The following is a 17,189-nucleotide window of genomic DNA, read 5'->3' as shown; positions in this document are numbered from 1 at the left end:
CATAGTTCTGTGAGATAAGAGTTCTATCTCTGACTGTGCTAAAATCAGCCAATCGTCCAAATAGTTCAGAATCCGCACACCCTGACTTTTCAGGGGGGCGCGAGCGCCGTGTCAATGCACTTCGTGAGTGTACGGGGTGCCAGGGACAGGCCGAACGGGATGACGGTGTACTGATATACCTGGCCGTCGAAGGCGAATCTCAAGAATGGCCTGTGACGGGGTATAATCTGAATCTGAAAATAGGCGTCTTTCAGATCGAGAGATATAAACCAGTCCCTTGGACGAATTTGCGCGAGAATCTGTCTGGTTGTAGCGTGGGCACATTCTCTACACTTGAAACACCAGCGGCGTGAGCCGGATAAACAGAAATTACACTCTTTATAAGATTTCTGTGGGTCGCCGTGAAAACGGCGGTTGTATGCCGGCGAGAGGGCAATGTTACCGGCTCGTTGGCTGCTAAATACTCTCTTGCAGTAGCCTTCTGTGAGGGGACTGACAAAGCGTTGCGTTTCGACGGCGGTCCGGCCGCAGCGGGACTCAACTGTCTTTTCTCCCTTGATGTTAGGAGGGCTTCGCTTGCTCGGGCTTCAGCACAATCCTGGGCCGGGGTCCCCGCGGGGGAATCGGCCTGTGACGGCTATCCGAGCGCGACCTAGGGCGGCCGCCCTGTCGTCGCTCCAAAGAGGCAGGCTTGGCTGGACGCTGTGTAGAACTCCGGGCAGGCGGCTTGTCATGTGAGCAGCCAGCAGCTGAGCTCGAGCGTCGTGGCAGAAACAGATTCATGGTCTGCGAGGTCTTCTGTACTTCGGAAAAAGCGATCCACGATGCCGTTGACCGCTGGGTCGAAGAGACCGGTAGGGGAGAGCGGCGCGTTGAGAAACGTGGCACGCTCAGATTCCCTCATGTCTGCGAGCGTCAACCAGAGGTGCCTCTCTGTGACGGTAAGCGCAGCCATGCTACTGCCGATGGCCTGTGCTGCAGTCTTAGTGGCGCGAAGGGAAAGGTCCGTCACGCTCCTCAGATCAACGACCACAGCTGGATCCGAGCCCTTCTCGTCCCATTCGCGGAGGAGGTCGGCTTGTAGGATCTGGAGAATGGCCATTGAGTGCAGGGTGGAAGCAGCTTGTCCGGCGGCGGAGAAGGCGCGGCCGACGAGTGCTGACGTAGTCCTGCAGGCTTTCGACGGGAGGGCAGACTTTGAGCGCCATCCAGTAGAGGGCGGGCAAAGGTGCGCTATAACCGCTTCTTCTACTTGGGGAATAGAAGTGTACCCCTTCTCGGCGGCGCCGTCCACGTGGGAGAGCGCCGCGGAGACACTGGTGTGGAGTCTCGCGGAGAATGGTGCATTCCACGACTTCGAGAGCTCAGCGTGGAGCTCCGGCAGGAAGGGCGCAGGCCTTGACGCCGGTGGCTGTTGACGGCGTTGGAGAAAACAGCCGGCGAGGCGATTAAGCGCAGGCTCCTTGGGCGGTGACCACTCGAGGTGGTCGACGGCCTTGACAAGGAGGGGCATCAGCTCCGTTCGGACTCCTGGATCGAAGTGGAGGAGGAGTGGAGAGAACCAGGCCATTCCTCGCTGTCCAAGGCCAGGATAGAGCAGCTGTGCCCACGGCGCCCCCATCCGCCTCGTCCTCTGAAGCAACGGCAGTGAGGGCGGAAGCCGGCATCTGCACGTCTGTGAGGGGGGTGGGGAAGGTGAAAGAGGCACTCCAGGGAGCTGGTCCGGCGAGTGTTTGTCTTCCGCGTCGGGCTCCGGCAGTCTCTGAGCACGGCGCTTCTTTTTGCGCGGTCCAACAGATGGCGGAGTGACCGCTTCGGTGTTGAAGAGGTCCAGATGAGCCCGCAGGGTCGACATGGACAGCTCTTCCCAGTGGACGACGACGAAAGTGCGAGGGCTGCGTGGTCCGGGCCCAGGCAGAGAGCGCAGATCACATGGCGATCTCCGGCGCTGAGCGGGGGTGAGCCTTCTTTTAGTAGAAGTGTGTGCCGCAGCGGCGAGCACACACAGAAATAATGCAAAGAGCAGAAAAGGATATGTCGCCAGATAGCGTTGCTGGCACGGAAGGCTGAAGGCGGCGAGAAGTCAACCGGCTTCCTCAGGCGCTTTCCTCTGCTTGCAGTCGCTGATTTCAACGGCGGCGGCTTCTCTCTAGATCCAGCGGTGCAAGAGCTTTGCTGAAGAGATGAAAATCAGGGAAGCAGCCTCTGAGCCGTGCTTTTATACGCTAAGCCACACCCACTTGAGCGGGCTGTGACGCGTAGTGGGCGCGAAGCGCCACCATTGGGCGTGACGACACGCCAGGCTCACTGGTAGGCTGCTGCAGTTGCCGCAGAGCAGCCAATGAGCGCGCTAGACAGCCTGCTCTAAGTCTGCAGCTGCTGCACTGCGTTGACAAATTAAGGATAATTTTGGTTTCAGTATCTCAAGAAAAGATGACTTTACCCGTAGCGTAAGCTAAACTTGCGCAATACGAGAGAACCTCTCGTAAGAGAACAATATTTTACTGCTGCTTAACTGCCTTTATATTTAGTGCTTCACTTTGTAAACACTGTTTTAATTTAACCTATTTCTGCGGTAGCGCTATTTTAATCCATCACTTATGTTGCGAGCGAACTGATTGCGCAACCTGATGCTCGAGACAAAATACAGAGATCCGGCGTCTCCCGGAAGTTCCGGGAGTCACCCGCATATTGATAGCGGCTCCCTGATGCCCGCAAATTAGTTCAAACTCCCGGAATCTAGAGCGTGCATGCGAGACAGAAGAGACCAGAGATATCCATAATAAAGGCTAGATGTCTCGTCCACGCTGCTGGCCAATGGAGGTAGACGTCTGCACCTGGCGGCCATCTTGTTACAGGCAGCTCGCTCACTCGTAACATTGTGTTTTAATGGTGCATGTACTTTTTAAATAACCATAACTTGCTCAATTTTTTTACCGATTTTCAAATGGTTTGGTTTGTTATAAACGTCAGAGATGTAGTTATGACACTGCATATTTTTGAATAATAAGTGTATAAATAAATAATCATCCAGAATTATAGCTACGTTATTAACGTTTGTATGAAACCAAACCGTTTGTAAATCCGTCAAGATTTCAACGAGATAAGAGTATTTGTGTTCGCGCTGATCACTCATCTTACATCAGGTACCACAGAGCCCGCCAGAAAGCTTGCCTGTGACAAGATGGCCGACGGTGATGACGATAGAGACTCCGCCGTAAGTCATCTAGCCTTTATTATGGATATCTATGGAAGAGAGTGTGCTCCAAACCGTGTAGCGCGTGCACACGGCAGAGTGGCGGAGGGAGAGAGACCTTGCGTGTGTGTGCCTCATGAAGCGCATGTTTCAACCAATCACCAGTAAACGCTCCCCGTGACGTAAGCAGACCAACTAATCGATAATGACATTCGTTTCAAGTTTGTATTTATTTATATAGCACATTTAAAAAACGCAAACAGGGCTGACCAAAGTGTTGAACAATAGACAAGATAAATAACAAGGACAAACCACACATTCATGACAAAATATCACAATGAATTAAAAGCTAAAGAAAAAAAAAAGGGTTTTAAGAGAGGATTTAAAAACAGTTAGAGATTGAGCCGCTCTGATATAAACCGGAAGGCTGTTCCACAGCCTAGGGCCAGCAATCGCAAATGCTCTGTCCCCTTTATTCTTTAACCGTGATCTGGGGACAGACAAAAGTCTCTGATCACCAGACCTCAGGTTTTGTGTGGGATTGTGTGGACAGAGTAGCTCAGACAAATAGCTCGTTGCCAGATTATTTACGGATTTAAAAACAAAACCGGTTCTAAAATGCACAGGGAGCCAATGCAGTGATTTTAAGATAGGTGAAACATGATCAAATTTACTTTTTCTTTTGAGGAACTTTGCAGCAGCATTCTGTACTAATTGGAGACGAGCAATAGAGTGTTTGGGTATTCGTTGACAACGATTTTCATAATCGATTTTATTGATTAGTTGTTGCAGCCCTAGTTGAGATTAACTAATGGTGAAAAGTGTTGATGATTATAGCATTATATTTAGATCTACTTCTGTCGCATGAAAGGTTGCAACGATGAGCGGATGACAGGCATGTCCGTTGAGTGGATGAATGCAGTGATCTCGTCATTACAACTCGATTTCTGCACTCTTACATATGATTTCATCACAACTAACAGTGCAAACATGATGTAAACAAGAGTGTAGACCGTGTCATTGATTGTAACAGGAGTTTTGGGGAGAAACAATGTGAAGTTGACCTTTTAGCCACAGGCTTGATTTACTGATGCATAAAGGCAATAAACGATTTTGAGACAAAGAACGTCTGACTGTACATGAATCATTACATATCAGAAATCGCTGATCACAGATCAGGCATTAGAATTAATATGTTTACTTGCATGTTGTGAATTACTGTGGGATCCATATCTTACAGTAAAAGTCTGTTTGCAAAGCCTGCGCCGAACCTGTGACTGATTTACTAAAGAATCCACAGTGAAATGTACCGGACAAGAAAATAATGCTCTGAGACATTCACATAGTTGAAAATAAATAACCATTTTCCTTGCATTAGGTGATCATCTAGGGGCTGAAGTAGGCCTAGCCTACATCTCATTGTAGAGTATGTTGAGACGGAGGCGCCAGAACTGCAACTGATAGAATGCACTGTAGTATGATACTACGATATTTCTTCAAAAGAGGATCATTGAGACATTTTTATCATCCACGATCAAAAATCGTGATATCGCACACCCCTACCTGTATCTCTCTTCTCTCCTTCTCATCTCAGTAACACACAGTGGGCCGGGCCAAAGCCACAGTGATGTAGAAGTAGGCTTTGATCTGATTCTTCAGAGGTGGTCTTTCGTCGTACTATTACATCATAATTTGACAAAATCCGAAACAAGTTGATTTCAGAGCTTTCACAGAGGTTTCAGTAAAAGCTGTTTTTGGACTAACCAGGAAGTTTTGAGTTCTGAAACTTACAGGATGTTTTTATAGTACAATGACCTCTTACATGTCAAAATATATGGATTTCTCAGTTCATGACCCTTTTAAATTGACCAAAAGTGACAGTGAAGACATTTATAATGTTACGTGACGTCACGTCCGCGTCCTAGCCCGCCAGAATGGGCGTGGCTTAGCGTATATAAGCGGGGCTCGGAGGCTGATTTTCTGATTTTCATCTCTTCAGCGAAGCTGCTCGCATCGCTGGACCTTGAGGAGCCGCCGCCGTCGAAACAGCGACAAAGCCAGCTAGGACAGTGACTGAGGAAGCCGGCCGCCTTCGCCACCTTCAGCCTTCCGAAGCGAGCTACGCTATCCGGCGTTGTATCCTTTTTCTCATTACAATCCGAGCATCCTAAAAGAGCACGAGCGTTTCTTTTTAAAGATGCCTCGGTCCACTTGCGGCTCGTGTAGAGCCCCTCTCAGCGTCGGAGACCGCCACGTTATATGCGCTCTCTGCCTGGGACAGGAACATGCTGCTCTTGCCCTCTCTTCGGGAGGATGTGAGCACTGTGAGGATCTTCCGATGTCGACCCTGTGGGCTCGACTCGAAGCCTTCAAGGATGAAGCTATCTCTCCGCCCTTTGCTGCACCGCGCAGGAAAAAGAAGCGCCGTTCACAAAGGCCGCAGGAGCCTGCCGCCGCCGCGACGCGCTTGCCGGGGTCCCTCCCTCGAGCCTCACCGACGCCCTCCTCGCCTCTTCTCACCGACGCGCAGCCGCCGCGAGTCTGAGGATGATGCGGATAGACCCGCCGCAGGAGATAGCTGTTCCATCCTAGCTTCGGATAGCGAGGAGTGGTCGAGCTCTCAACGCTCCGCCTCCTCTTCTATTCAGGAGTCTGGGAGAACACGCGCTGGAGCGGAAGCCGAACTGATGCGCCTCCTGTCACAGGCCGTCGACCGCCTCGGGCTCGAGTGGTCACCGCCTCAGGAGCCTGCCCCCAACAGGCTTGATGGCTGCTTTCTTCAGAGTCGCCGCCGTCAAGCGCCCTCTTCCAGGCCCGCGCCCTTCCTCCCTGAGCTGCACTCAGAACTGGCTAAATCGTGGAATGCCCCTTTCTCCGCGAGGCTTCATTCCTCTGTCTCCGCATCGCTCTCCCAAGTGGACGGCGCCGCTGAGAAGGGATACAGCTCTATTCCTAAGGTCGAGGAAGCTGTCGCAGCGCACCTTTGCCCGCCCTCCGCGAGATGGCGCTCAAAGTCTGCCCTACCATCTAAAGCCTGCAGGACCACATCTGCCCTTGTCGGTCGCGCATAAGCCGCCGCCGGACAAGCAGCTTCCGCCCTGCACTCAATGGCTGTTCTACAAATTTTCCAAGCCGATCTCCTCCGTGAGTGGGACGAGAAAGGCCGGGACCCAGCTGCCGTTACGGACCTGAGGAGCGCGACGGATCTCTCCCTTCGCGCTACCAAGTCTGCGGCCCTGGCCTTGGGGAGATGCATGGCCTCGTTAACTGTAACTGAGAGGCACCTTTGGCTGACGCTGGCTGACATGAGAGAGTCTGAGCGATCCATTTTCCTCGACGCCCCTCTCTCAACCTCCGGTCTCTTCGGCCCAGCAGTGAATGGGATTGTCGAGCGTTTTTCTGAAGTGCAGAAAACGTCGCAAGCCATGAACCTGTTCCTGCCGCATCGCGCTAGCTCCGCTGCAGGTCACCCACGTGACCAGCCGCCTGCACGAGCCGCCACGCAGGGCCCAGCTCAGCCCAGACAGAATAGCCAGTCTTCGCAGCGACAGGGCGGCTGCCCTAGATCGCGCTCAGCTAACCGCAGCAGGCCGCACCCCCCACGAGGGCCTCGGCTGAGGATCGCGTTGAAACCTGAGCACGCGAAGCCCTCCTAGCACCATCAGAAGGAAAAAGACGGTTGTGTCTCGCCGCGGCCGGACCACCGTTAAAACTTCTAGCCCTGTCAGTCCCCTCATCTCAGGCTACTGCAGTGGATCATTTAGCAGTCAACGAGTCGGTTACACAACCCGCTCGCCTGCACACAAACGCCGTTTTTACGGCGACCCAGAGAAATCTCATAAAGAGGAAGTTATCTGGTTATCCGGCTCATGCCGAAGGTGTTTTATGTGTAGTAAAAGTGCCCACAACCCAGTGTTCACCCCTACATGTAAACACAACACTTCCCGTGTCTCACATAGAGCCCACTCTCATGAAGCAGGCAAATGCTGCTCGAGTGTTGCCCATAGCAGATGTGCCCACGTGCACACATCTTCTACCTGTCTGCTCTGTCACGCGGCCAAGCCGCGCGCGCACCACAGTGCGCAGTCCCACATGAGCTCCTCCGGTTCAGTCTCTCGAGCCCGCACAGCGCGGCGACCAGAGCCGGAGTCTACCCTTAGCTGCACATATAAAAGCATGGGAAAACATCCCAGGGGTATCGAAGTGGGTGCTAAGCACTATAAAGCAGGGTTATGCGTTACAGTTTGCTCGCCGTCCCCCTCGGTTTCGAGTGCGGGCCGCGACGACAGTGAAAGCAAAAGTAGCACACCTACTTCGCTCAGAAATAACAAAACTGCTGTGCAAAGGGGCCATAGAACCGGTACCGCCTTCTCTGAGCGAGTCAGGCTTTTACAGCCGTTATTTTCTCGTGCCCAAGAAGGACGGGGGACTCAGACCCATTCTGGATTTGAGGCATGTGAACAAAGCTCTTATGAAAAAAAACGTTCAAAATGATTACAACCAGACAACTCCTCGCGCACATTCGCCAGGGGGACTGGTTTATATCTCTCGATCTGAAAGATGCCTATTTCCATATTCAGATAATACCCCGTCACAGGCCATTCTTGAGATTCGCCTTCGACGATCGGGTTTATCAATACACCGTCCTGCCGTTCCACCCCGTACTTTCACGAAGTGCATGGACGCGTCTCTCGCCCCCTTGAGAACTCAGGGCGTGCGAATTTTGAACTATTTGGACGATTGGTTGATTCTAGCACAGTCAGAGTCAGAGCTATTATCTCACAGAACTGCGCTTCTCAGCCATCTGAAATGCCTAGGTCTCACTGGACCGAGAGCTCATTACTGCCCAGTCAGTCAATTTCCTTTTTAGGAATAGAACTGGACTCAGTGACCATGACGGCTCGCCTGTCTACACAGCGCGCGCGGCAAATAGCCATGTCCTCATTCAGGACCACCATGTTCTAATCCGTTCGGACAACATGTCTGTGGTGTCCTATTTAAATCGCCAGGGCGGCGTCAGATCCAGGAACCTCTGCAATCTGGCGGAACGCCTCCTCGTTTGGTCTCAGCACCATCTGCGCTCACTGAGAGCTGCACATGTGCCGGGTCACCTGAACGACGGCCCAGACAGACTGTCCAGAGACAACGTTCCCCTGGGAGAATGGTCCCTGCACCCCCAAACAGTCCAGTTATTATGGAGCCTTTTCGGCAAAGCGGAAGTCAACCTTTTAGCGTCACAAGACAACGCTCACTGCCCGACGTTCTTTTCGAAGGACAGGGACGCGCTTGCCCGGACGTGGCCCAGCTGTCCGCTATATGCATTTCCTCCTGTATCTCTGTTACCACAGGTGATCAAGAGAATCAGGGAAACGCGCCATTCAGTGTTCCTCATAGCCCTGCGTTGGGAGAACCAGACTTGGTTCCCAGAGCTAATGCGGCTGTCACAGACAGCCCCATGGCCTGTCCCGCTGAGAGCAGACCTCCTCTCTCAAGCGCGCGGCTCGATCTGGCATCCCCACCCGGAGCGCTGGTCACTACACGTGTGGGTGATCAACGGGTATCCCTGCCAGACGCAGTAATGAACACAATCTCGCAGTCTAGAGCACCTTCTACCAGAAGGCTCTACGCGTCCAAATGGTCTGTGTTCTCTAAGTGGTGCACTAGCAAAAACCTGCATCCGCGAACGTGTGGGGTCCCGCGGCTGCTCAGTTTCCTTCAGGAGCTGCTGGATGGGGGCAGATCCCCCTCCACGCTCAAAGTCTATGTGGCGGCCGTCGCAGCATTCTCTGAATCAATGCATGACCAGTCATTAGGTAGAAACGAGCTTATCATACGCTTCCTCAGAGGAGCCAGAAGGATGAACCCCCCGCGCCCCCCCTCGGTTCCTATGTGGGACCTTTCACTGGTCCTAGAGGCCCTCAAAGCATTCCCCTTTGAACCCCTGGACACAGCGGACCTGAAATACCTTTCCCTCAAAGCTGTTTTTCTGATTGCACTGTCATCAGTCAAACGCGTGGGGGATTTACACGCGCTGTCTGTAAGCGCGTCGTGTCTTGAGTTTGGCCCGAATGACTCTAAAGTCATCCTCAAGCCTAGACATGGTTACGTTCCCAAAGTGGTTGGCACCCCATTCAGAGCACAGGTCATTTCTCTATCGGCTCTGCCAGCATCCGATAGTGAAAGTGATGTTAATCTCTTCCGCCCCATTCAGGCGCTCTGAGCAGCTGTTTGTTTCGTTCGGTGGGCGCACTAATGGTCTCGCCTCCTCGAAACAGAACCTGTCCAGGTGGATAGTAGACGCAATCGCAGCCGCTTACACGGCAAAAGGTCTGCAGTGCCCCTTGGGCATCAGGGCTCATTCCACTATGGCGTGGCCTCGTCGTGGGCATGGTCAAGTGGAATTTCCATTCAAGACATATGTGTGGCGGTGGGCTGGTCCTCCCCGTCCATCTTTGTCAGGTTTTATAACCTAGAAGTTCCCGCCGAAACTGCTGTCTGTTTAAGTGAGAGGCTAGCCCTGTCCAGATACTATCATGCACAGACTACCCTCACGTGAATTCAGCTCTTCTGGTTGAGCTGCGCTGTTTCAGGTTATCTGCTATATATGCCTATACACCGGCCACACACGGCCGCTCTGTATTGCCTGTCAGTGCTTGTTTACACGCGCTTATACGCTCATAGTACTCGCGCTTATGCTCGCACTTATGTACATGCGTGTTGTTCCCACTTTCTGGGTTCACAGAAGTGTTGTGACTCATGAGGTGGATGCGGGCGCGCACGGCGTGGACAATGGGTTCCCGTAGCGTAAGCTAAACTTACGCAATACGAGAGAACCTCTCGTAAGAGAACGATACTGGTTACTAACGTAACCTCGGTTCTCTCTAGAAGAGGGAACGAGTATTGCGTAACCTGCCGTGCTAGACGCCACAAGCGCTATTTCGCTTCAGTCGATGAAAACCAGAGAATCAGCCTCCGAGCCCCGCTTATATACGCTAAGCCACGCCCATTCTGGCGGGCTAGGACGCGGCTCGCGCCCTCGATTGGACGTGACGTCACGTCGGGCTCACTGGTAGGCTGTGCAGTTCCCGCAGGGCAGCCTATGAGCGCGCTAGAATGCCCGCTCTAGGTCTGCTAGCTGCTGCACTGCGTTGACAACATATACAAAATTAAGGATAATTTTTTGGCTTCAATATCTCGAGAAGATGAATCTTTCCCGTAGCGTAAGCTAAACTTACGCAATACTCGTTCCCTCTTCTAGAGAGAACCGAGGTTACGTTAGTAACCAGTATCGTTTCCACTTTCCACATAACAGCACAACATTGAGCTCCAAACCAGCATATTAATAGCCGTGAGAATATGTTTTCTTTTAATTAATGAAAGTATCTTGCCCTCTGACATATTTTTTTTGAACTGTTGCCAAATGCTCGCACATTACCCAAATACAGGCACTGGCATGCCAACGAGATGTTAATTTTTCATTCCTCTCTTATCTGTTGATATTCTCTCAAGTGTTTGCAGAATAATGAGCACTCTGCTCTCAGACATGACTCTCTTTTAGTTTTAATTGAGAAGCTTTTTGACGGATGGTCAAGGACTTTATAAGAGAATATTTATAAGAGACTGAGATAACACTTAAATGTATTAAGTTGTTTAATATATAGTGTTGCTGAAATATCGCTAGATTGTCCCATGATGGTTTAGGTCGGATGTGTTGAGAATTATGCAGTGGGGGTCTGCTCTGCAGAAGGATGAAACCTGAGAATGACACTGTACAGGTCAGCAGAAATCTGATCTTGCACTTTACTCAGCTGTCGGAAGTGTAGGAAAATAGCAGGGAAGTGGTCTGGGCACTGGGTCAAAGGTCAAATCAGAACATTGTGATCAAACAGCTGGACGAGACCCAAGTGTGTCTCTGTGTTGCACTGGTCTGATTTTTTGACCCCAATGTATTTTATATAGGCTATTCATTTTTGTATCTAACTATACATTTTTATTTATTTATTAATTAGTTACTTTTATTAGTATTTTTATGCATTTATTTATTGTAGTATTTAGTGTATTCTTGTTTACATTCACTTTAGACATAGTGTTTAAATTAATACCTCGCCAACCAGCCATTTTAACCAAGTAATGATTGACCATTGTATCATTACCTTGCTACTGTCCTGTATTCCTGGCATCTCTACTCCCTAGTGTAGTATTATATCGCTGACTCTAATGACACCATAGGAGATAACTGACGTTAACTGGTGGGGTCAGAGCCGACTAGCCTATAGTTACCACTGAAGATTAGATAATGTGTGAGAAACCGATACGCCCTAACTCCATTAACCATGTTCGGTGTTGCCATGGCAGCAGTATGCCTTGTCAGTCATAATAACGCGCACGTCAGTGGGCCCGAGACTGCTCTCAGCCAGTAGCTGTCTGCGTTTAGCTATACTGTAGATGTAAACACAACGTCTTCCAACAGTTCCTCTCTGCCTTTCTTTAGCATACCGACACACTTCGCTGAGATCATCAAAATGCCTTTTGGGAGGATAGAGGCCCTAATTAAAGCATCTGTTTATCCCGGTACTCAACAACAGACACTGGGTCTTAGCATAGTAGAACTTCATAGTCTCCAGTTAACTACAGTCAGTGTGCGCAGTAATACAGGTTAGACCCTCATAATACAACTTTAAAACCACCAGTGACTCACAAAATAGTTCATAAAACAATATCAAGATATTGCATATAATCTGAATGTGTATGTTATTTGTGAGTGCAGTGCACAGGAGAGAGCTGTTGTGAAATAAATTATATATATTTTTTTATTTTTAACATAAAAGGTATACGTTTCTCTGATTGTGGGACAGTGTTATATTTATATATGATACAATAAATTAATAATTTTAATAGTTCATTAACAACAACAACAACACTGATGTGGGTAATTGTATCCATTAAAATGTTAAACCAGTTTGCCCCCCTCCCCCGCGCGAGAAAGAAAACACTTTTCAATTATGCCATGCCAGACTCTGTCTACGAAGCAAAGCGAAGTAGCAGAGTTTGATATTACCAGGCTACTAAAGATTTGGATCGCATTGAAAATGTGACCTAAGTTGTTTTTTTCTCTGGCATAATTTTATATTGGTTGCATTTTTAAAAAAAGAGCATATTCCATCAGTATGCTCTGCTTAAGGATTGTGATATCCAGCTGTGCGATGTTTTTGATGTGGAATTAGTGATGGGGTAGGCTGAAATCCAAGAATCCTGTTTTCTCCCTCTCTTTTCCCACCTTCAGCAATCCCACCCTCTACAGTCACATGAGAGGGTTACGTCTGTCTCCAGAACTTTCTAAATCCAGCGTGACCGCTCTCTGCTCCGCTCCAGGGGGGCTGATTCAACAGCGACTCATCTGTCTGTGGTCAGTGCAGCACTAAATCAGACCTGATGATGTTTGGATGGCATGTCACATGTCTGATGGAATGAGAGATTTTCTGTGTAAGAATTATGGGAAAGTGACAAAAACAGATGTAAATGTCATGCGATGTCAGTGCTGCAGGTGTCCTTATGGGGGAGCAGCAGAGAAGATGAGCTTGTTGAGTGAGCTGTTGTGCAGATTTCACCTTATGCCATTAATAATTCATAGTTGTCAACATATGGCCCTGGGCTAGTGCAGGTACTAGTTAAAGCACTGACACGTTACTCTTTAAAAAAAAAAAAAAATCATACATGATCACTATGTCACACCCATTATAACTGCTTGGTTATGTTCAGTCTCTTATTCTCTCTCTGTGTTATCTTAGTATATCTGGACACAAGTATCTATAGCTTTCTTCTGTGTGTCTTGATTTATGGCCATGTACGTTTGCTGTTGCCAGGCAAGACTTTGTGGGTGTGATTTGGGATGAGGGATAGGGTTTCATTTTTACAAGGTGTTGACATGAGTTATAACACATAGAGTCATCCAGACTGCCCGGCAGCCAAGATTCAACCTAGATACATTGTCCAACCAGAGAGCTTATCACTTCATTCCCCGTTGGTCTTATTAACGTGTTCACGTTGAAAACACACCATAGAGTGTGTGGGTTTGTGTAGATTTCACAGGTGCATGTTAAATCAACACTAGAAATGTGACACACCCTATTGCTCAACTTTATAAAAAACCAACCTGCTTGCACCTGTCCCTTATATGCAAATGGGTTTTGTTCATGCATTGCACACACACACTATCCGTTTACTGTACCCAGAGGTTAAGACTCTTCTTGAGTAAATGCATACAAATAGGGGATGTCATGATTTTCCTTTTTCTGGAACAGAAAATGAGTGCACTGATCTTCGCAGGTGTAATGATTACAGCGACAATGCTAAGGTTGTCAAAAAGTTCTTGATGTATCCTTTAAAGCAATATTTTATTCCAAAAATAGAACTTCTTTTAATCACCCTCACATCGTTCCAAGCTTGTATGACTTTCATTTGGAAAGTTTTTTTTTTTTTCATATATGAAAGACGGGAAACATTTTAAATGTCTTATTTTGTGTTCCATAAAGAAAAAAGTTATAGATTTAGAATGACATGGGTGTGAGGTAAATGAAAGGACTGACCATTGACACAATTCAATATTTTTAACCCAGCCCTAGTTAAGTGATGACTGAATTTTAATTTTGGGCTGAACTATTCTCTTAATGCAGTGGTTCCAAACTTTTTACACCCCACCAACATACACCCACATAAAGACATTCTCAAACATGACCTTGCTTGCAAAATCCTACAGGATTTATTTGAAACATTGTAAATAATACAGTACTACAACAAATCAACTTCAACGGGCTTCTCATTGCATTTGTAATGTGAAATCTCTAAGTGGCATCTTAATTTGCTCGGCTTCATTCTGTCAGAAGCTAATATTTTGAGACCCACAACAGACTGTGGTCTGGTCTCTCTTCATTACCCATCATTGTAATGGTGAATCTGAGGGCGAGATATGCCTCATCATATTACCTTTTCTATAAAATCACTATGTCTACACGCCACAGGATGTGACAAAGAAAACGTAGCAGATCCATTTGTCCCTTGTGTCAGAAGTTGCGTGAGCTCTTGCCCAGAAATAGAACTTCAGGAATGTGTCATCGTGCCGCACCGCATCCAGTGTAGAAAGCATCACTGATTATAATTGGTTTCTATTTGCTTTTGTCTGGTTTAGACGCGTTGTTTTGGTAGTTGTTGTTTGCAGTAGATTAATTGTCTACTTTTGTTTACCTGGCACTGGCAGTCCTTTCACAAACTTGTCCATGCTTAGTGCAGAATAATGCAATGTCATTCGCTTAAATTTTTACACTGCCCCCTGCAATACTCAATTCTTCAATTGCGCAATCTAGTAGTGGTCTGTTATTTTATGATGACAACTACCACAACTGATAATAGACCACTCAAGCTATTACTGATTTGAGAGCTACAGCAGAAGGCAAGGTTTTTATTATCATTATGATTATTATTATTATTATGGCATTACATTTATAATTATTTTTGACATTACAGTGGTGTTGCTTTCATTAAGGCCCACCCCAAACTGTTGCAACATAGTGCTACGTCGTACAGTGACATTCAAAAAACGGTTTTGTTTAGCTAAAAATAGTAATGTTTACGTATGCGTCTTACGTATAATAGTGCGCACACACCAGTTTTTTACATTTTACAACAATAGTAAGTTCAGCAAAACTATGAAATGACAAAAATGGAAGTATGAGAATAATGTTGTGACCGTTGAACTAATAAAAAACATCTATCACAGTTTAACCTTATTTTTGCCACCCTTTGCCTAGAATAGATTACAGCTCTACACACATAATTTATGTATGTTGGGCACTTTTTCTTTTGACCTTTCTGTCACTACTTTGTTAACTTTCTCAGTTTCGCAAAGTAATCTCTGTCAAAAAACTAAATTTAGTAACTTTATTTCAAGTTTTAAACGATAAATATTTATTAATATAATAGTCAGTCAATGGTGTCCTACCGAACAGACATGTAATGAATATTTTTTATGGTCTTGTTCTTTAAGACTTTTTTTGGCACTGAATTACAGTTGCGAGATGTTTATAGTCTATTCACACAGTGTCCTCTGCAAAAGACAAAACAAAACCGAAATAGTCCTCTCTCTTACACATCCACACACTCTCTGTTGTGCCTATTTAAGGGACTAGACCCTATATGCATCCATTTCAGTTTCATTGTTTCTATGGGGCCGAGCAGGTTTTGAGAGTCGATACCCAACCCAGCACCCCCTTATGACATGCTATATGTGTGGGTATTCTCACATGTATGCTGCTGTATCGGTGGGGGTAGTGGGGCATTTTAAGGAGTAACTGAACTCCCTCATTGGCACTGGTGTGAAAATTTAACACGTCCCTGCTGCCTTTTGAATCGCTTTCAAATCTCTCATCTACCAAATTAAAAGCTGACATCTTGCCTTTGGTAAAAGATCTTTTGCGTAGTGTTTGTCTTGCAGATACAGAGATGGCAGGGGGCGATAGTAAACAGGCTTCCAGGCTCCATATGCCAGACAGTTGATTGTAAAAAGCCGACACCTAATCCTGCTACTGTGTGCTTCATCCGTCAACTCAGACCCCTCCCGGCGAAAGGCTGGAAGCGTCTCGTCAGACCGCCAGATGATGACCTGGTCTGGACCTGAGACTTTAATCTCCCAGAGATTAATGGTTGTGGCTTTATGTGCGGCCATGGCTGCGGAGGGTGATGCAGTCAGCACTGAGGTACCTCTCGTTTGGCTGGCCTTGTTGCTCACGGGTGTCACTGTAACGGTTACTCATGGACTAGATATGCTAGGATGGTTTATTATTAGCAGTTCTACCTCAATCAGTCATTGGAGGAAGATCCGAGGGTCAAAAATAAAGAGGTAACGGCTTGTCTGCGTGCTGTTTACAGGGATATTTTAGACCTGGAAGAGCTCACATATTTACTACCAGAGGTTGAACAACCTTGCCATTTGGCATAGAGGAGCAAAGAAGATCGAGTCAGGAGAGGAGCAGGGAACTGAAAGCAGCCTAGCTTTAGAAGATAGAGCCTGTGCAGACAGGAGGACGGTCTAACAGAGAGGGGAAGAGATAGACTCAACCCCGAAAGGAGGAGCTGCTGTCCCGGGGCTGGTCCCTGCGCTACAGCGGCTCTCTCTCTGTGTGTTTGCATCGTTTCTCATGCCGTGATGAAGTCTCGGGGGGAGGCTGTGGGCTGGAGAGAAGTTCGAGGACTCTGCCGAGGTTTCTGGTCCCCCTGCGAGGCGCTGGCTGCCTGCTGGAGAGGGGGATTCATCTGAAGACCACACACACACACACACACACTCGCTGGCTGAGTGTTCATTTTGTCGGACAGGCAAAAGAAGAACTTTTTCTTATTTCTGTACTTCTCCAGACCACTGCAAAAGGACCGCCAAGATGAGTCGATGGCTCAAATGCACCTCCATGTACTTTGTAGGTATCAAGAAATTCTTAGTAGGGATTTCCCCTTAAACTTTGCTGTGCTCTGTTCTTTTTGTCTTCTATGCACAGGCTGGAGGGAGAGAGGCTGTTATTTCATTGTGTCTGTCTGTGTGTGTGTGCGTGCTTGTTTTGTCTCAGTGTAAGAGAGTGACTTATAGCTATCTCCATGAATTCAAGGAATCCAGGAATGCTGCAGCATTCTTTGGAGAGTGAATTGTTGCTTGAGATCTTTGGAGCTTAGAGGTCTTTTGAACAGTGTGTCAACTTGTGTGATCATGCCAGGCTTAAAAGCATTTTTTGTTGATGCAGTAGTTTTACTTTTTCTTTTTTCCCCTCACATTATTATTATTTGGTTTGCGAAATGTCTATTAAGACAAAGTATTTATTTCCTCTGATGTTGTTTTGATATACCAGTTCTTAACTTTCCCAGGTGTTTATTGACATTCAGCATCAAATAAACCAGATGCAGATTTCAGAAATAGTATCATATATTCATGTTTCCCATACTCCTTGAAATGGGA

General features: G+C 47.7%; 1 protein-coding gene across 3 annotated transcripts in view; it reads left to right on the top strand.

Annotated features, from left to right (window-relative positions):
• Positions 1-17,189, top strand: part of uacab (uveal autoantigen with coiled-coil domains and ankyrin repeats b) — a 75,795-nt gene that overhangs the window by 29,517 nt on the left and 29,089 nt on the right. The window contains exon 1 of one of the 3 annotated variants that reach the window (XM_056265465.1): positions 16,163-16,659. The exons of 1 other annotated variant lie outside the window; for it this stretch is intronic. In XM_056265465.1, coding sequence (XP_056121440.1) covers positions 16,624-16,659 — 36 coding nt within the window. In that variant the 5' untranslated portion in view covers positions 16,163-16,623. Of the gene's footprint in view, positions 1-16,162; positions 16,664-17,189 lie in introns of those variants that run through there. One more of the 3 variants, XM_056265466.1, reaches the window with a different exon arrangement.

Source organism: Rhinichthys klamathensis, unplaced genomic scaffold, assembly GCF_029890125.1.
Source record: "Rhinichthys klamathensis goyatoka isolate OS25496 unplaced genomic scaffold, OSU_Roscu_1.1 h1tg000232l_1, whole genome shotgun sequence".
Classification (NCBI taxonomy): domain Eukaryota; kingdom Metazoa; phylum Chordata; class Actinopteri; order Cypriniformes; family Leuciscidae; genus Rhinichthys; species Rhinichthys klamathensis.
The sequence above is the reverse complement of the archived record's forward strand: the minus strand, read 5'-3'. Positions and strand labels throughout refer to the sequence as shown.